Below are 18,879 nucleotides of genomic sequence, written 5' to 3'. Positions count from 1 at the left end.
CAGGCTAGTAAGTGCACGTAATTGCGTCATTACGTCAGTGAAAAGGTCCGTTTGAATAACACTGTGAATTGTATCGTTAAATTACTTTGGACAACTTAACTAGTTATTTATAAAAGAAATGCCGATGACGCAACCAAGTTAACATTTGTTAAATGACAGTTCCTGTTCCGTTAACCATTTGTATTTTTATAATTTACAATATCAATATGGTAGTAATTTGTACTGGCATTTAACGTTAAACTTTACTTATATTTACTACAGTTATAACAAATGTTTGGTAACGTAAATAAAAACCGTTAACGCCCCGACTCCGCTAACATTCGACATTTTGGAATTTTTGATAGCAAAGCTGCGCGCATAGGATTGTGGGTGATTTGAGAGCGCGAAGAGCGTGAAGGATACACATATGCATCCTTTCCTGTGTATGGCATATTTATACAGGCATCTTTTAACAAGGTTAGGGTTAGGATGTCGATGACGTAGCATCATCGAAATACTGGCTTCCGAGGATCCTTCTTTGACATTGAGAAACACCTTCTGTCGCACAGTAAAAAATTACCATATGAACAGGAGGAGAATTCCCATATGGACAGGAGGAGAAGCTCGCAAGCAATCTTTTACTGTCTATGAGGCTATCGGTGGGACGTGGAGGCATAAAGTCAAGGGAGATAATTAATCAGAATACTTACCAAAATTTGTCCCTGTTCACGCTCGCCTTTTCTGGAAGATTCGGTGGGTGATTCAGATTTCTCTTGGCACAGCAATTAGAAGACTTACAGGTTGCTCACGTGACATCTACTTCATCAAGCTCAGTTTGAGTCTGCGCAGTACGTGCGTGCTTCTAATTGACTTCACTTGTCTCAGTTGAATCCAATGGGGTCGCTGTGTCCATTTCTTTTACTGTCTATGCTCTTTGCCCATTTTCGAAGAAGCGAGCGATAGCGATAGTCCAGCTGATGAGAATTAAGAGAGAAGCAAGGAAGAAGAGGCTGTGGGTACGACCTCAAACTTGTATCGTACAGCTCAGGAAAGTCTGACACACAGTACTAGCCGTTCATCCATTTTGATTTCCGTGCTTGTTTGGGTCCCCCGATTCTATTGGTCGCGCTGGTAATCGTCACAGCGGCAAAAAGGTGAACTATTCTGAACTTTGACCACGGCGTGTGCGCAAGCACGCAAATGATGCATACCACGTTCTGTGTGAAAGGCCCATGAGGCGTCTGCTGTTGCTAAGCAACCATGACTCGCTCTCTCCATGAAGACGCAGAAATTTCAGGAAAGATAAATGGATTTGCAGCATTGAAAATCGCTTGCAGTAGCTCTGCTACTAAATTTATTTCAAAATGGCAATCCATATATAGCTATGGTCAGCTGTTCCTTCATCTTGGCTGAGCTTTCAATGTTTTTATGGCGAAGGATGAAGATGATTGGTTAGTTATTGTCACATGACCTCCGGTGCGCTTGCGGCTCTCTGAAAAGTTGAGATGTTTTTAACTCGATGCGGTGCGATACCGCGTGCCTACATTGGAAATAACAAACATGAGTGCACAAAAGATATGTGAACGACCCCTAAGGCTTCAGAAACTCTCTTCAAATGCGAGTTTTGTTGTGAAAACCTGGCAACCCTTCCAAACTTCAGAGGGAGCGCGAGAAAGAAATGTGCCTTATTAAATGTACCTAATGTCCAAAGCAGAAGTATCAGACTAAGTCAGTGTACCAACAGATTGTATTTTGGAACTGATATTTCAAAGCACTGTAAATCTACAGTACTTGCAGAAGTTTGCATTAGATAACATATTTATCATTTAAAGTTTTGCCTGAAAACTGAGCTTATGCTGTCTTTCTTTTAAATTAATGGTGTGTAGTTTGATTTAAAATTTTTAAGCATGACTTTAACTATCCACACTCTTTTCATGAAGAAAAATGTAGAAGTAGTCTACGGCATTGTATTCAAAAATTAAAACCAAATTATTTAATGCAGTGCACAATATATATAGAGCACAAAAATAAAACAATATATAATATTAATTATATAATTGTATTTATCATAATAAATATATATATTAATTTAATTTAATACATTTAAAAATAAAATAAATAGCAAATGCACCATATTTCTAAAATTACATTTATAAAATAACAAGAAAGATTCATTTACTGAAAAATAATCAAGAGCACACGTTTATATGTGAATATACAAATAAGTAAAATCAGAATAAATAAAAAAAACTGTTTTCTCATTGTCTTTACAGATTCCATGGTATTTAAATGTAAATAATATTAAGTAAAACAAAAATGTTATTGAATAAAAATATGTGAATAAACATCCAAGTCAATACAATTTAATTTCTGTCCTTTATACTGCGCTACAATCTAACACAGAGCCATGCAAGGAGAGGAAGAAAATCGAGAAAAGGGGGAGAGCGGGAGAGCACAGCTGGGTCTTTTGAAAGTGCAAAATTAAAACGAAAAAAAAAATCATTTTTCTTTTCACAGATCTTCAAAGAGCTGTGTGTGTGTGTGCGCGTGCATGGTTGTGTATGTGTGTGAGTGTGTGAGAGGGTTCAGTACTGCACCTGAGAGATCCGGAGTGAGAGTCAGGACACAATTAACGTGAGAGCTTCTGGTTTAGTGCCAGGGCAGCGTGTGTCTGTGTGAGAGAGTGGACGTGGGAACAGGTGTGTGAGTGGCTGATGTGTTAGAGAGCCGTGAAATGGGTCTTTTCAGCCAGTGTGTGGACGTTTGAGAGTGTATGTGTGTTTGAGGGAGGGTGTGTGCAAACACGACACACTTAAGGGCCTCTTCAGCTCCATTAATTGGTCATTTGACATGAAAGACCTCATACCACCTTTTTCACATGGATGCTTTCCTGAAGACCCAAAAACCTTCACCCTCAGAAAGGACACACACGAACAGCTCGATACCTCTGCTAACATCCTCCTGTATATCACATCTCTGTCCTTTTAATAGATAGTTCTTTTTTGTTGTCAGAACCAGTGATGTCACATCCCGTGACCTAGGCTGGATGTGATGTCATGTTCAAATGTTCAAGTTATGTATTGACCCTCATGTTGTTCAAAATGCTGCTGCGCTGATATTAAAATATAAATAAATCAATAATTATTTGTGTATTATGGCTGATAAGTGAATAAATTGCAGATATTACATTTTTAGATTCTTTTGTTGCTTAAATGTTTTACTGCAGAGGGCCAAAAATTTTACTTGATTGAACTATATTACAAAAATTTCATTAAGAAAAAAAAAAGTTTTAAAAATAAAAAATCTAAAACAAAGGTATGATTAAACTAAAACAATTAGAAATGATTACAATTAATTTTTATTAATAGTTTGAATTTGTTTTTATTTAAATTTCAGTATAGTTTTATTTATTTTTTTATTGAGTTTCTTATTTTGGTTTCAACTTTAGTTTTAGTTACTTTAGTACATTAATTTAATATTGAAAATATTTAATTAGCAGCTAGCTGAATTAAGATTTGTTTTTAATATAATTTTATATTTTATTTTAATATTTTATTTCAGTTATTTTTTTTTTCAAGTATTATTTGAGTTTATTTTTTTCTTCTCATTATTAAATATTATTTTATATACCTGTAATAATCTTAATTCGGTGACATTTTTCTTTCTTCATATTTTCACCCTCTTATGAAATTGTAAGCCCAAATCTCAATTCTAAATAAATTTTAAAACTATACACTAAAAAATAAACACTGAAAGCTAAAATCTATCATTTTAAACGCTACAATTGAAGTTAGGCATCATATCATTATTATGTACAGTATAGGATACATAGTTTCATCTTGATATTTCTTGGCTCAAGATTATTTTACTAAATCATTGTGTGTTTTGAGTGTTAATTGGTTCACATAAATACAAAAATAGGGGAAATTAGAATGTAAATTAAATATCCAATATTCATATAAAACAAAAATATCAAATACAGGTTGATAATCAATACAATACTCATACTTTAATGGTGCTAACTAACTCTATTAATGACAGTAAAATAAAGAGACAGCTGTGGACTGTGTTCTCATTTTAATTCACAACTTTTAGATGTTGACATAATTTTCAGCATAAATTTTCACTAACACATTTCCTTCATTGTCAGTAAACAGTGGCTTGACTGTCTTTGAACATCTGAGGTGCTTGTCAGATTTTTACTGACTATAAAGACAAATACACCAGCATCTATGTGGCAGTTGTGTGTGTGTGTGTGTGTGTGTGTATGTGTGTGTCAGCATTAACCTTGGGTGAATTTAGCTATCTGATCAGAGAGTGCCCACCTGCGGTTGTCCCAAGTTACATCAAAAACTTAATGACCTTGTCCGCTCCGTGCCACCTGCCTGGCACAGGTTACCATGACAACCCTTTGCATCTGATCAAACTGTTTGATACCGGATCATTTGAGCTCTTCCCGTCAGTTTCTCTAGTCTTTGTTTCTTTCAGACAGGCACACACACATTTGAGAAACACCCAGTGAGGATCCCAGTGAAACCTGTGGCTTATAGATTTTTGTTTGGGTTAGAGTTCAGGTTAGGGTTTGGATTCGCACACTTCATACACTAAGGCTCAGTCAGTGTATGAAGAACTGTCATGATAACCAGGGCTAAAGTGCTTAGTGACTAAGCTTATGTCCATACATGTGTTCTGTATATGCTTCTTTACGAATCAGTGTTTTGTTACCTGTGCTGTGATGACATCATATAATCTAATTACCCATCATCCTTGTGGAAACTGAGAGATCAAAATGACCCAGGACAGCTCAACAACTTAAGAACTGCTTTCCCAGTGTCCTGGTTCCCATCGCACCAGTAAACACATATTCTAGTTAAGCGTAAATGCCATTTAATTTACTTTAAATCAAAACCTAAACTAACCTAAACCATTCTTGCTTTGAAAACACTGCTTTGACAAACATGTGCGAAATGCAAATGATACAGTTTTGTAGTCTGCCGTTTTATATGTTTTAAAGTCAAGTGGATTCTCTCAGTGTTTTTATCTGGTTACAAATTGTTCTCCCCGACATCGTTCATATATGCTGTTGTTGTTATAATCGGGACTCTGTGTGAACTACTCTCTTCTTGTTGAACTAGAACAACTTTTAAAACTTTATCTTTATCGTTACAGCATCCCTGGTGTGAAATGTGCCTTAATACAAGCTTAAAGGCTTAGCTTAGCTTTAGCTTAGCTTAGCATAGACCATTGAATCTGATTATGCTGTTAGCAACTCGCTCAAAAATGACCGAAGAGTTTCTATATTTTTCCTATTTAAAACTTGACTCTTCTGTAGTTAACATTGTATATACTAGGACCGATGGAAAATGAAAATAGGGGACTATTTTCAGGCGCTGCATAATATCATTGCGCCTATTGCACCTATGTTATGGCAATTAAAAGGTTAGTTCACCCAAAAATGAAAATGATGTCATTAATAACTCACCCTCATGTCGTTCCAAAACCGTGACGCCTCTGTTTATCTTCGTTTAACACAGTTTAAGATATTTTAGATTTAGTCTGAGATCTTTCTGTTCCTCCATTGAAACTGTGTGTACGGTATACTGTCCATGTCCAGAAAGGTAAGAAAAACATCATAAAAATGTAGTCCATGTGACATCAGAGGGTCAGTTCGAATTTGTTGAAGCATCGAAAATACATATTGGTCCAAAAAGAACAAAAATTACGACTTTATTCAGCATTGTCTTCTCTTCCAGGTCTGTTGTGAGCGCAAGACCCGGAAGAGAAGACAATGCTGAATAAAGTCATAATTTTTGTTCTTTTTGGAACTACATGAGGGTGAGCCATTAATGACATCATTTTATTTTTTGGATGAACTAACCCTTTAAGTTTCTTGAGTAAAACTCAATTTGGAAAATGAGCCTATTTTCCTTTAAGATATGTTCAATTTTATTCAACGACATAAAACACGTTAAGTAGCCTACTCATGATTTTTAAAAGCTTTTACATGGCTTGAAAAAATGTGGATATGGATTTCTGGGGAAAATGTAATTCTTAAAATTCTTTCTAAACTACCACTATATGCCAGAACGGATAAACAATGATTAAACAGAAGTGTTACTTGAAGTGTAGCGCTTGAGTGTATGGTGGCATACAGGGAACACATCACTTTCTTTGTAATACCAAAATGGTGTTTAATGACTATGCCTGGCAAAGCAGATATTAATTACACTGTTAAAATATATATACTGTTTTTTTATTTGTTTAGTTTTTTTGGTATATATGTTTGTTATTTTAAATGTAATTATATGATTGGTCTAGTGTCTTAACTTCTGCTCGTTGCCTGAACTGATGAGGCCAGAAGGAGAGCACAATGTTCCTAACACTGCTTTCATTGTCTGAAGACACTATATTAAACCTGTGTGTGTGTAGTTTGTCCCACACATCCTGTGGATCCTTGTGGGAGTGACACTTATCACATCCGTGAGGAAGAAAAGTCTTCATCTGGTGTGCGTTGTGTGATAAATCTAATCAGTATTTATGAAGTGCATAACATGCGCATTACTGAGAATATGTGTTTGTTTCATCATAAAATACATATTTGTGAATATACTGCAATAGAAATATATATAGACAATATTTGGCGAAGTGTGTGTGTTTTTTTGTCTGATGTGTATGTTTTTCATGTTATGCCAGGAGGACGGGTCAGATAGAGGTTAGGCTTTGTTTACCCATCATCCCTGTCTATAAATCTTCCACACGCTCACATGCAAGAGTTTTCTCAAGAAGAGTAATTTCCTATGTTGTTTAATTAGTGATCTGACTCTTACATCTGCCCAGATCTGCTCATTAATTCTGATTTACTGTAGAAAAAGAGAAAGAAATAGAGAGAGTTAGCCAGAAATGTATGATTGCAAATGTGCTCTTGTATTACTGTAGTGGTAAAAAGTCTCAGTACTCAAGAGGGTTTTAGAGTTACGGTCAAATGTTTGTGCCAGTAAACAAAGGCTGTGGTGATGCATTTTTGTATAGGCACCTGAAGTTAGCATCACCCTGGTTCCATTGACAAAAACCTGATAGGTTTTTTTTTATTAATTATTTTGAATTCAAGACTCTCTTGCTTCAAAAACTCTGTTGGAAATGTACCCTCAGGCCATCCAAAATGTAATTTGAATCACAGAAATTGAGTTTTGCATCACTTGCTCTCCAATGGATCCTCTGCAGTGAATGGGTGCCGTCAAAATGAGAGTCCAAACAGCTGATAAAAACATCACAATCACAATAATCCACCAGTAATCCACACAACCATCCATTTACATTGTGTGAATTGAAAAGCTTGCATGATTGTAAAAATAAAAAAAGACAAAAACAAAAAACAAACAATAGTTTAAGGTTAAAATGCTTTAATGATGGATTTGTTTCTTACAAACATGTGGCTTTTTGCTTCATAAGATGTTAACTGATGGAATGGAGACAGGTTGATTACTTGTGGATTATTGTGATGTTTTTATCAGCTGTTTGGAGTCTCATTCTGACGGCACCCATTCACTACATAGATGAGCATGTGATGTACTGCAAAATTTCTCCAAACCTGTTCTGATGACGAAACAAACTCATCTACATCTTTTAGATGTCTTGAGAGTGAGCATGAAGTGGGGGAAATTCTTTGGGGTGAACTATTTCTTTAAGAGACATTCAGCAAACTGAAACATAGGGTGCAAAAAATAATTGTGTAAGATTGCAATATGTTATCCTTAAAAGATAAAATACTATTTTTGTCTGATTAAAACATAAGATTTTTTTAAAACATAAAATATCTTGACATATGACTCAATCATTAATGTACAGGGCATTTAGCAGAGCTCTATTATAGGGAGGAAGCTCAGCGTGAGATAGCACACCTTACACCTGAATCCTCCCACTGAATACTGTCTCCATGACAACCATGTAAAAGTATGTCCTCACTGACCAGTTCTGACACACACAAACACATGCATTCACACACATTCTTTCAGAGCACTAAAAATGCAAAACATGATTATGATTCAAAGTATCCTTTCAGGCGGAATTGGAATAAAGAGGAGAATGTGTGGTGAAAAAAACGAATGAAAGGAAAGCTGTCATTTTTTTCTTCCCAATCACACACACATAAACACACGGGGATGCAGGCAGTCTCTGCAGTTTTCTGGACTGTTCGAGCTAGTCTTTGTTTCGCTTCGTTTCGAGTGGATGAGAAGAGCGCGTTTAGATTGATGGAGTCTTTTGTGCTTATTTCTCTTTATTGTATTCAATTCTCTTTCAAAGGGAAGTATTTCATATTTTTAAACATTCAGTGAAGTCTCATCTAATAGCTGGATAAATAACTACAGGCATCAAGGCATACAGAAATGTACGCCTAAATGGTTTTTAACAAAGCCAGTCGTAACTGAATTTTGTGTTCAGGAAAGAGTAAGATGACAAATTTGGTAATGAATTGCTCAAGAGAAAGACTACGATCTCCAATTTAATATGGGAAATGAACAGTATAGAAAAGTTTGACTCTTCCTTACCCTGTTCCAATAGGCATACTTATAAGATCTGAGTGTATACTGCCTTCTAAAGGCCACATGTAGAACTGAACACTGAGTGTTATGAACTCATCCATCCGAACCAGTTTCACGGGTCATTCCTGTTATGTGTAATCATCATAACATACTGGATAAAACGTTAAACTCAAAGTTTGTTGGTGTTGGTATTTTGTTGGATGCTTTCATGTTTTGAATATAAAAAATCTAAAAATGTCATGTATTAGTGGTGGCTGAAATTATTTTCTCCAGCTAAAAATGGTTTTAAGCCAGTTATTTCTATCTTTTGCTGTAGTGTGTCAGTAGGAAATATCAGTTTACATTTCCAAACATTCATTTGGCCATTAATTGTAATAATCCAGTGAGCAGTGAGATTTTTGTTTGCACAAGGAACCAGTTCTCCACACAGAGATCCGATCTCATCATCATCTTCATCATCATCCAGCTTTTGAAAAGTTTTTTTTTTTCTCTCTCCAGGTGGAAGGCTATAGCTAATGTAAGTGTAATCTGTTAATAAGGCACATCATAAACTTTTATTTTAGACAAGTAGGCTACCATATAATGGGTGTTATGTCATGTTTTTAATACGACGGGATCTGTATTTAACGTGATCAAAATCTAATTAAAAACATTGTAAGTTAAGCTTATTAATTGTAATGATTTTATTTCCATGGTTATTCAAGCAACGAATAAATCATATAGAGAAAGCGAGCAAAGAACACAAGATCAATGGTGCGTTTCAAACTCCGAATCAGTTAAACCATTAAGTTGCAAAATTACTCACTCTTTCATATTTGAAATTAAATTAGACATTAAATGACATTACATTTCCTTGAAATAACTTACAAAACCCAGGTTCTCATTGTGACAGGTGAGTCCATTTAGTGTGACAACACTCCATATCTTTCTATAGTACAGTAGCGGTGGTTATATTACAATAACTATAACGTTTCACAGTAATTTGGGGAATGTAAACGCTGATTTTCCACGTCGGCTGCTTCTAGAATCTGAATCGGAACGATTAGCGAGAGCGTGGGGCAGAAGCACGTGTTACATGGTATATGTTCCTGCTCTATAGGTTCCTACCGCGCTTATGCTATAGAAATCATATGCCTAGAAGTGAGGTGGGGCGCGGAAGCTCAAGCGTGTAACACAGAGGGAAGCTAGTCTCGCGCTTCCCGGAAACGGGACCGCAGAATCATGGCGACCGTCTCAGTGTGCCAGTATTACCCCGGCGGTTTCAGTTTCGAAAACTGCAAGAGGTGAGATTTATCGCTTTATATAAATAGGAATTAAGCCGGTGAAGTGGGGTAGTTTTTACATTACGGATTCGGTGAAACAATAAAGAGTCTGAGTGTGTCTTAAAGGCCTTTTAGCGATCGGTTGAGCTACGGCCTGTGTGAATGACTCAGGAGAATTTATCCAAACTCATTTAAATAGCGGCTTTATTCAGTGAAAAACGGATCATTGATAGAATACTCTATGTATTTAATTTAGAAATAGGTTTTCTACACTTAACGTGTTTTTGTTTATTATTGTTTAGATTTTTTTTTGTTATTGGCGAGCTTCAACCCCGCGCTAATCGATTTCGCAGTTCAGTCTAAATGAAAATTTAAACTCTCTAATTACACGAGTTTATTCATTTTTACATTAAAAACAACGTCTTTTAATTCATCAAATCTTTCTACGATTTATATTTGATTAATAACGACGAGAAAAATTAAGAGTCGGAAACGTGGTAACTTACACGACTGAGCCTTATAACAACAAAGAAGAAACTTTTATTTGTTTTGTTTTGTAATGTAATGAATCCTTTCTGTTATAAAATACTCATTAGTTTGGCCTCATTTGGTCGTTTCTTCATAAAAGTCAATATTTTTATATTAACCTCAAAAGTGTGCTGATATAAGTGTGTGTTAAAAGCGTTCACTAGTTGTCAGGAGAGTTTTGGGGATCAATCAATCTGTTATTGACATGCTGTCAGTACGTGTCAAAAATAATACACAAACATGCTGACCGGTCAAAACAAATAGCGGTTTACTTTTTTGTTGCTAATGTGGAATCTTATCTAAGTTCATAAAAGAGTGGAGTTTAAATATATAGGGCTGAATAAACAATTAAGTTGGGTAAAAAAATATGAAATTTTGTGTTTTTATAGAAATGCTCTTCTGGAGGCAGACATCAATAAGCTTGGTTTCAGCTCTCCTGCTGCTCGTAAAACCGGCACCACCATTTGTGGAGTCGTTTACAAGGTAAGAAAAAGCATAGATGAGTATAATAAGTAAGTAAATGGTAGAAAAAGTAAATATAACTTAAAGGGTTAGTTCACCAAAAAAAAAAAAAAAAATTCATTAATGACTCACCCTCATGTCGTTCCAAACCCGTAAGACCTCCGTTCATCTTCGGAACACAGTTTAAGATATTTTAGTTTTCTGTTCCTCCATTGAAGCTGTGTGTACGGTATACTGTCCATGTCCAGAAAGGTAAGAAAAACATCATCAAAGTAGTCCATGTGACATCAGAGGGTCAGTTAGAATTAGTTGAAGCATTGAAAATACATTTTGGTCCAAAAATAACAAAAATGACAACTTTATTCAGCATTGTCTTCTCTTCCAGGTCTTTTGTGAGCCCATTCACAACACTGGAGTGGCGCTGCTGACATATTATCTTTGTTATTGGGCGCATCAGCAGCATCACTGCAGTGTTTTGAATGTGCTCAAAACAGACCCGGAAGAGAAGACGATGCTGAATAAAGTCTTAGTTTTTGGACCAAAATGTATTTTTGATGCTTCAACAAATTCTAACTGACCCTCTGATGTCACATGGACTACTTTGATGATGTTTTTCTTACCTTTCTGGACATGGACAGTATACCGTTCACACAGTTTCAATGGAGGGAATGAGAGCTCTCGGACTAAATCTAAAATATCTTAAACTGTGTTCTGAAGATGAACGGAGGTCTTTCAGGTTTGTAACAACATGAGGGTGTCATTAAAGACATAATTATCTTTATTGGGTGAACCAACCCTTTAATATCCTAATTTCTGTCAAAAAAAGTGGTGACCTAGAAGGAAGATTGCCTCATAAAAATCATGTCTCTCGCTCTCAGGATGGTGTTGTTTTAGGTGCAGACACTCGTGCGACTGAAGGAATGATCGTCGCTGATAAGAATTGCTCTAAAATTCACTACATCTCTCCCAACATATAGTGAGTACAAACACATGATTATAGACCGTTTTAGAATGACTAATTTACAATCCCTGAAATCCATTGCCATTGTTCTGAAACCACCTGGCTCTCTTCCTCTTGTTCTGTAGCTGTTGTGGAGCCGGTACCGCGGCGGACACTGAGATGACCACACAGATCATCTCCTCCAACCTGGAGCTCCATTCTCTGTCCACCGGCCGTCTCCCACGAGTCGCCACCGCCAACCGCATGCTCAAACAGATGCTCTTCAGGTAATGAATCATCACTCGCTCCATGATGAAGAATTAAGGTTTTTAAATGTTTTTGAAAGAAGGCTGGAAGTGCTGATCAAAATACAGTAAAACATATATAGTGTGAAATACATTTAAAATAATTTTTCATATTTGAAATTGCGGAAATCAAAACAGAATTTTCAGCATCATCCCTCCAGTCTTCAGTGTCACATGATCCTCCAGAAATCATTTTAATATTCTGATTTGCTGCTCAAGAAACATTTTTTTGTTATCAAAGTTGAAAAGGTTGTGCTGCTTATTTTTTATTTTTTGTGGAAACCACACTACACTACCATTTGAAGTTAAAGAAAATATAAAAAAATATTCATCAGTGAAGACATTCATAATGTTACAAAAGACTTGTGCTTCAATTAAATGCGTTTCTATTCATCAGAGAATCTCCAAAGATTCATCATGGTTTCCACCAAAATATTAAGCAGCTACTGATAATAATAAAAACTAACAATAACTAATAATAATTGAATTTTGAAGGATCGTGTGACAATGAAGACTGGAGTAATGATGCTGAAAATCCAACTTTCTTTAAATAAAGTACTGCTCTTACAGTTTTCAAATAGTAAACTGTTATTTTAAGTTGTGATAATTCACAATATTATTGTTTTTATTATTTTTTATTTATCAAATATGTGCATATATTTGAAAAACAATACAAATCTTCATTCCAATCTTTTGATCAAGAGTGTAAACCCTGTGCTTTAAAATGTAGGTATCAGGGATATATTGGCGCTGCGTTAGTTCTCGGAGGGGTTGACTGCAACGGCCCACACTTATACAGCATCTATCCACACGGATCAACCGATAAACTGCCCTATGTCACCATGGGTGAGTTACAACTTTCATACCTATGAGTCATCTTCCCATTTCACCAAAAGAGGGAGACATTGTGTTTCTGAAAAGCTTTTGACTGATTGGCTTTGCTAGTTTGCCATATGACAAGATAGCATGCATCATTTAATGGATATCTGTTATTGCAGAAGATGGTCCTTTTGATTGGCTGTTTCTCACTGGAAATATTAGCATGTGTTTGTCTCATCAGGTTCTGGATCTCTGGCAGCGATGGCTGTCTTTGAGGATCGCTACAGGCCCAATATGGAGGTAACCCTCCCTCGCGCGAATTTATGTGTCTTTTTGGCTCTTTTTTTTAAAAATCATTCAGTAGTTTGATCTTATATATGTTTGAAATTATAACTTTTATTCAGCAAGGATGCATTAAATTAATAAAAAGTGACAGTACAGATGTTAAAACGTTGCAGAATATTTAGTTTTTAAAAAATGGTGTTCTTCTGAACTTTCTATTTCTCAAAGAATCCTTAAAAAAAAAAAAAAAACACAGTTTCCATAAAAATATTAAGCAGCACAACATTTATAGAAATAGCATATAGAAATGCTAACAACATTAACAGCATTTATAGAAATAAGCACTACATCAGCATATTAGATCAACTGCTGATGGATAATGTGACACCGATTTAAAAAATAAAATAAATAAATCAGCTTTGCATCACAAATGACATTTTATAATACATCAAATTAGAAATCAGTTATTTTAAATTGTAATATTTCACAATATTATTGTTTTTACAGTATTTTTAATCAAATAAATGCAGCCTTGGTGAGCCTAAGATACTTTGATACAAAAAGATTTTAAAAAACCGACCTTAAAGTTTTGAATATTAGCGTATATATTCAAGATTCAAACAGATATGGACAAATCTGCTATATCTGAGAATTTCCCAAAAAACTAAAGTCATGGGAGCTAATCTTACTGATTCTTAGAAATACATGCATAGTAATTTTTGGTTTGATATTTGAAATATAAGCTGTAAATAGTTTTTTTTGTGAATGCAATATTCCTTTAAATTGGTTAAAACACATGGGAACAGTTTAATCCATCGGATTTAGATAATGATGCTGCTTGTTGTGTCGATCAGGAGGAAGAGGCCAAGCGTCTGGTGCGGGACGCGATAGCTGCTGGTATCTTTAATGACCTGGGCTCAGGCAGCAACATCGACCTGTGTGTGATCACCAAGGGGAAGGTGGACTACCTGAGACCTCATGACGTGGCCAACAAGAAGGGAGTCAAGTGAGCATCTATACTGGCAGAGGAACATCACCTCACACACCTGTTTAAACTTTGCACTCACACTTACTGCATGGAGGCAGTGATGAAATCTGTGTAATCAGTCCAATTCATGTGAATATCTGAGTGTGCTTTTTAAAGAGAATCGTAAACCGACATAAATGCTAGCTAATATGATTAAGAAAAGGCATGTTATGATTATTACACAATCAGATTATTAGACCCAAATGGTCAATGTGATTAACAATCTGCACCACTTCTGTGCATGATATTAATCAGAGATTTGAATCAAATGAAAGGCTTATGCTTCACTGTTCCCTTTTAAGGGAGGATAAGGTTTATGGACACCCTGTGTGAGTAACCCTTGTGTTCAAATGTGCACCATGTCTACACAAAACTATAACCTGCATGTGTTTGACTAACCAGGCGTGAGTTTGCAGTTGTTGAGTTGTTCAAACTGACAAGATGTTTGGTGATTTATCTCTTACAGTCTTCTGCTAACATCATTATACATGTTTTTGTAGAGGACCAAAGTGATTGGTTTTATTTGCTGAAAAACATCAGTGTTTCAGTTCTGATTAGAGTCATGTGTGATTAGACTTTAGTTTCTTTGCAGGAGTTGAATCTTCTTTGTATTTTCCTCACAGGACCGGAAGCTACAGGTACAAACATGGAACTACTGGGGTTCTGACGAAGACCGTGACTCCTCTGAACCTGGAGGTGGTGGAGGAAAGCGTGCAGACTATGGACACCTCCTGAGATGACACAACCCACCACACTTTGATCTGTTTGTTTCCCCCATAACCATTGACCTCAAGTCTTGTGTGGTGGTTTAAAAAGTTTTCATTATTTCCAATAAAAGTTTCCAAACGTTGCGAAGTTCGTGTCTTTCTTGTAAACCCATTATCATTTATTTCAAATAACCTATTATTTTGTGTTTCTAGTATGGCAGGCAAATTCAATTTTGGGTAAAGTTTCTTTATATAGATCTCTCATGCTCACCCAGGATGTATTTATTTGATAAAAAAATACAGTAACACCGTAATGTGAAATTTTAATTTTAATAAAATTTAAAATAAATTTCTTATTCGAATCGGTTTTAAAATGCAATTTATTCCTGTGATGAAACATTACTCCAGTCTTCAGTGTCTCATGATCATTATAATATGCCGATTGTCTGCTCAAGAAACGTTTCTCAATAATTTTAAAATCAGTTGTGCTGCTATACACCTTTTACCTGTTTATTTACCTGTTTATTTATTCTCAGATGGGTAAGGAAAGTCGACCCTGGACAAATCTATAAGCATTTCAAAAATACTTACAACTTGCTCAGCAGACTTCCCTGTGGTCAGTTCTTACTTAAGGCTCTTACTACTCTTGCAGACCATAACTTATCAATAATAAAATAAGTTTTATTAAAGTTAACAAAAGTTATATCAAAGTACTATAGTAAAGTTACAAAAATCAAGGTATAATCAGCTGGTATCAGGCGTCGAGGGATACTGTGCTTGTTCAGTATCCGTCTCTCTCTCAGTCTTTTATACACAGACGTCGAACGCTGGTTCTTCTGATGTCATCACCTGAAGTGCCAACTCCTGTGCCGAGGCTTTTAGTTGTTTACGTCGCATTGCTTTAGCCCTTTTCCTCTTCTTTTTCCTCTTAACCGTCTGTGAAAATACACCTTAACTACTATATTGTCCATTTATCATAAAAACTATTTCTAATACATAAGTGTTTCTACTCTAAATCAGTCACTACATACATTTCATGCAAGTAAGCAGTTTTCTTAATGTTAGTGAAGTTACACAATACATTTTTCATATAGCATTTATCTCAGGGTTACATCTTTGTACTTAAGCAAATGCATTATTACTACTTAGGTTACAGTATATCTGTTTATAGCAAATTAAGCATTAATCAAGACAGTACAATTGCAAAATCATCATCTCCATTAACAATTTATTTGTATTCTTTGATAAGTTTAAAAGAACAGCATTTATTTGAAATTGAACTCAACTCAATTGAACTCATTTGCTCAAGTTACACTAGCAAAAGAGTTGAAATACAAATAAGTGTATTATGTTTTATGTGATAAATGATAGTACTTATATTTGCTTATCACCAGGGGGCGCTAAAGAGAAACCGTAGTAGATAATATAAATTCTCAATTCATAATAATTGGGGCATTTTTCTTCAGAAAATCTAATATAAACAACACTAATGGAAATTAATTAAAATGCTTCAGATGTCCTTCAAAACAAAGCTGTCACAAAGTCAATATTTCCAGTTACATTTTATAGTTAATTACACATTTAAACATGAGCAAATGCTTCATAATTCCTTAAAAATAAAATATCTTAGGATACAATGAATACTTTCTTTTGGCAGATATTTGACCAGAGGACAAAACTGCTGAACCCACCATCCAACACAAGTGTTTCCTCACAAAACACTCAACAATTGTATGTGTGTGTGTGTGTGTGTGTATCAGAAACAGAGAGATAAGTAATGAAATGTAAGGCTCTTTAAATGTTATGAATATAAGCCTACAGTAAAAGTGTATAAATGGAACCACCTTGCTTTGACATCATCAACATGAGGCACTGGTCACCTGACCTAACCAACTTTCTCTAAACCAATCAGCATACAGCACTGTGAAACATCATTTGAAGGCACAACAGAATATATTGGTATTCCTTTCAATACAAATCTAGAGAAACGCTCATCTTAAAGCAGCATAGACACTGTTGGCATTCCCTCCTTACTCAATTCTAGATCTTTCTAAAGCTTGATCAGTTGGACTGAGAGCGCAGAAGAGATCACAGGTTTGCACAATGGTTCTCCTCATTGCTGCAGGTGTGTGTGAGTATCAGATGCTGGACGTAGAGTCCTGCACGACGGGTGACCCGCAAATTTGGCTGAAACGGGTGAAAAATATCCAACTGTGTCGGATACGGGTGCAGGTCGGGTCGGACACAGGGGAAAGACGGGTCTAAACACGGGTTCAAATCAGTCACGTGCAAACGTAAAAATAGGCCTACGTTCCGTTTTTTTTTTTAAATCACAACCGCGTGAACGGCTGCATGAGTCATTAGTTAACAGACGTAAAAGATCAGCCAGCTGGTTTTTTTCCCCGTTGTTTTTGTTTTATTTTATATATATATATATATATATATATATATATATATATATATATATATATATACACACAGAATCAGAATTAAAATGTGTTTGATTTAAGCCTATTTCAAAATTTGTGTCATAAAATTATATCGCGCATACAGCTCAACTAACGCAATCGTTATAAAGTGTTTAAACAACAATTAACTTCCACCTGCATGTATTTGACAATCGGAATATCAGATATTTCATTCCATAGCTAACACATTTGTGAATATGGGCCTAATCTAGGCTATCCTGGGATTTTTTATTTTTATTTTTTTATTGCATCTGAAAATGACTGTGCATTTCATTCACATGTGCACTCTGGCGCAGATCCGCTTCTCGCGATGCTCAGCTCTGAACGATTTAAAAATGGGTGCGTTCGACTTGAAGCACAACCTCAGACGGTGGTATGATTCGCTCTTTTGTTGTTCTGTTTTCTTTCAGGATCAAAACTACAACAAATGAAAGCGTTTATCTGTATTTCTGACTGATGAGAACTATGGATATTCATAAATCAGTCAATTTTGTATTTTATTATGAGAGATTTTATTCTAATGTGATCAGTGACTCAAGCACTGATGTACCAAAGAGCACGTATTTCGACATTTGCAGTAAAACGCGTGAAATATAAATTGCCAGAAAATGCATTTAATACCAATATATTGAAACGTCTGTTTATATACTCCATTAATAAAGGAGTCCAGACATTGGAAAAATATCAGTCCACATGCGTTTTATATTTCATATGAGGGAAATAGACATGCATGCATGTGTGACACAAAAAATATTTAACATTTAGGTAGCAAAATATTTTTTAGTAATTCTGTCAATTACACTAAGATTATTACATTGTCTGCTATATATTTGCTTCTTATTAATTAAATACGGGCAATGATTGATAAAACATTGATCAAAATTAAGATAAAATGTATGAAAAACGAATATCTTTTAAAAAGAGTTTTCCATAAATAACATCTGTATGACCTGACAATAAAATTCCAAAAAAGTGTGTCTAATGTGATTGGCTTAACTGATTTGATTTCGGGTGCGGGTCGGGTGTCGGTTCTATTTTAAGCGGGTCGTGCAGGGTCGTGCATCTGTTTGGCGAACTGCAGGACGAAGCTGATGTCGGGCCGCTGGTCAGGATCTGGGTTGAGGCACATACTGACCAGATCTCTGAGCTGCAACACATACAAGGTGGGTCGTTTACATCACTGTTCATATGCTGTCTTCATGATATGATTGGGCTGTGTAACAAAACATAGTGAGCTAACTACCTAGACAGCATCTTCATTCTACTTCTGATATTTTTAAACACCATTGTTAAAAAGTTTGAGGTCAGTAAGATCAAAATCATAAGGTACAAAGTTTTTTACTGTGGTGGAACAAACTTCTATTTATAGTATTATGAAGCAAATGCTATTGACTCGTTTAATTAATTGCATGCTCTGTTGAAAATACATCATTCAGCACTATAAGTGACAATAGCTCTAGTAGTTCTAATAGCTCTAGAGCATCATGCACGGTTGTGCTCACTGGAGTATTGAGATATTAGCTCATGGTTTTCATAACAGAGGCATGTAATGCTGTGTGT

At 35.5% G+C, this 18,879-nt stretch overlaps 2 protein-coding genes across 6 annotated transcripts in view; one reads left to right on the top strand and one right to left on the bottom strand.

Moving 5' to 3' along the window:
* Window positions 1–9,605: 9,605 nt before the first annotated feature.
* LOC113038930 (proteasome subunit beta type-7) lies at window positions 9,606–14,999 on the top strand. Its single transcript, XM_026196747.1, has 8 exons — window positions 9,606–9,802; window positions 10,699–10,792; window positions 11,650–11,747; window positions 11,858–11,998; window positions 12,747–12,862; window positions 13,077–13,135; window positions 13,972–14,123; window positions 14,768–14,999. Exons 1-8 carry the CDS (start codon window positions 9,741–9,743, stop codon window positions 14,877–14,879), a joined length of 834 nt encoding a protein of 277 aa, XP_026052532.1. The 5' UTR covers window positions 9,606–9,740; the 3' UTR covers window positions 14,880–14,999.
* Window positions 15,000–18,132: 3,133 nt separating this feature from the next.
* Window positions 18,133–18,879, bottom strand: part of LOC113038905 (serine/threonine-protein kinase Nek6-like) — a 41,170-nt gene continuing 40,423 nt past the window's right edge. For all 5 annotated transcript variants that reach the window (XM_026196701.1, XM_026196704.1, XM_026196702.1 and 2 more), the window contains one exon: window positions 18,133–18,466. In XM_026196701.1, coding sequence (XP_026052486.1) covers window positions 18,356–18,466 — 111 coding nt within the window. In that variant the 3' untranslated portion in view covers window positions 18,133–18,355. The remainder of the gene's footprint in view (window positions 18,467–18,879) is intronic.

This window comes from Carassius auratus, chromosome 21, assembly GCF_003368295.1.
Source record: "Carassius auratus strain Wakin chromosome 21, ASM336829v1, whole genome shotgun sequence".
Lineage (NCBI taxonomy): Eukaryota > Metazoa > Chordata > Actinopteri > Cypriniformes > Cyprinidae > Carassius > Carassius auratus.
This window is presented reverse-complemented; position numbering and strand designations above follow the sequence as displayed.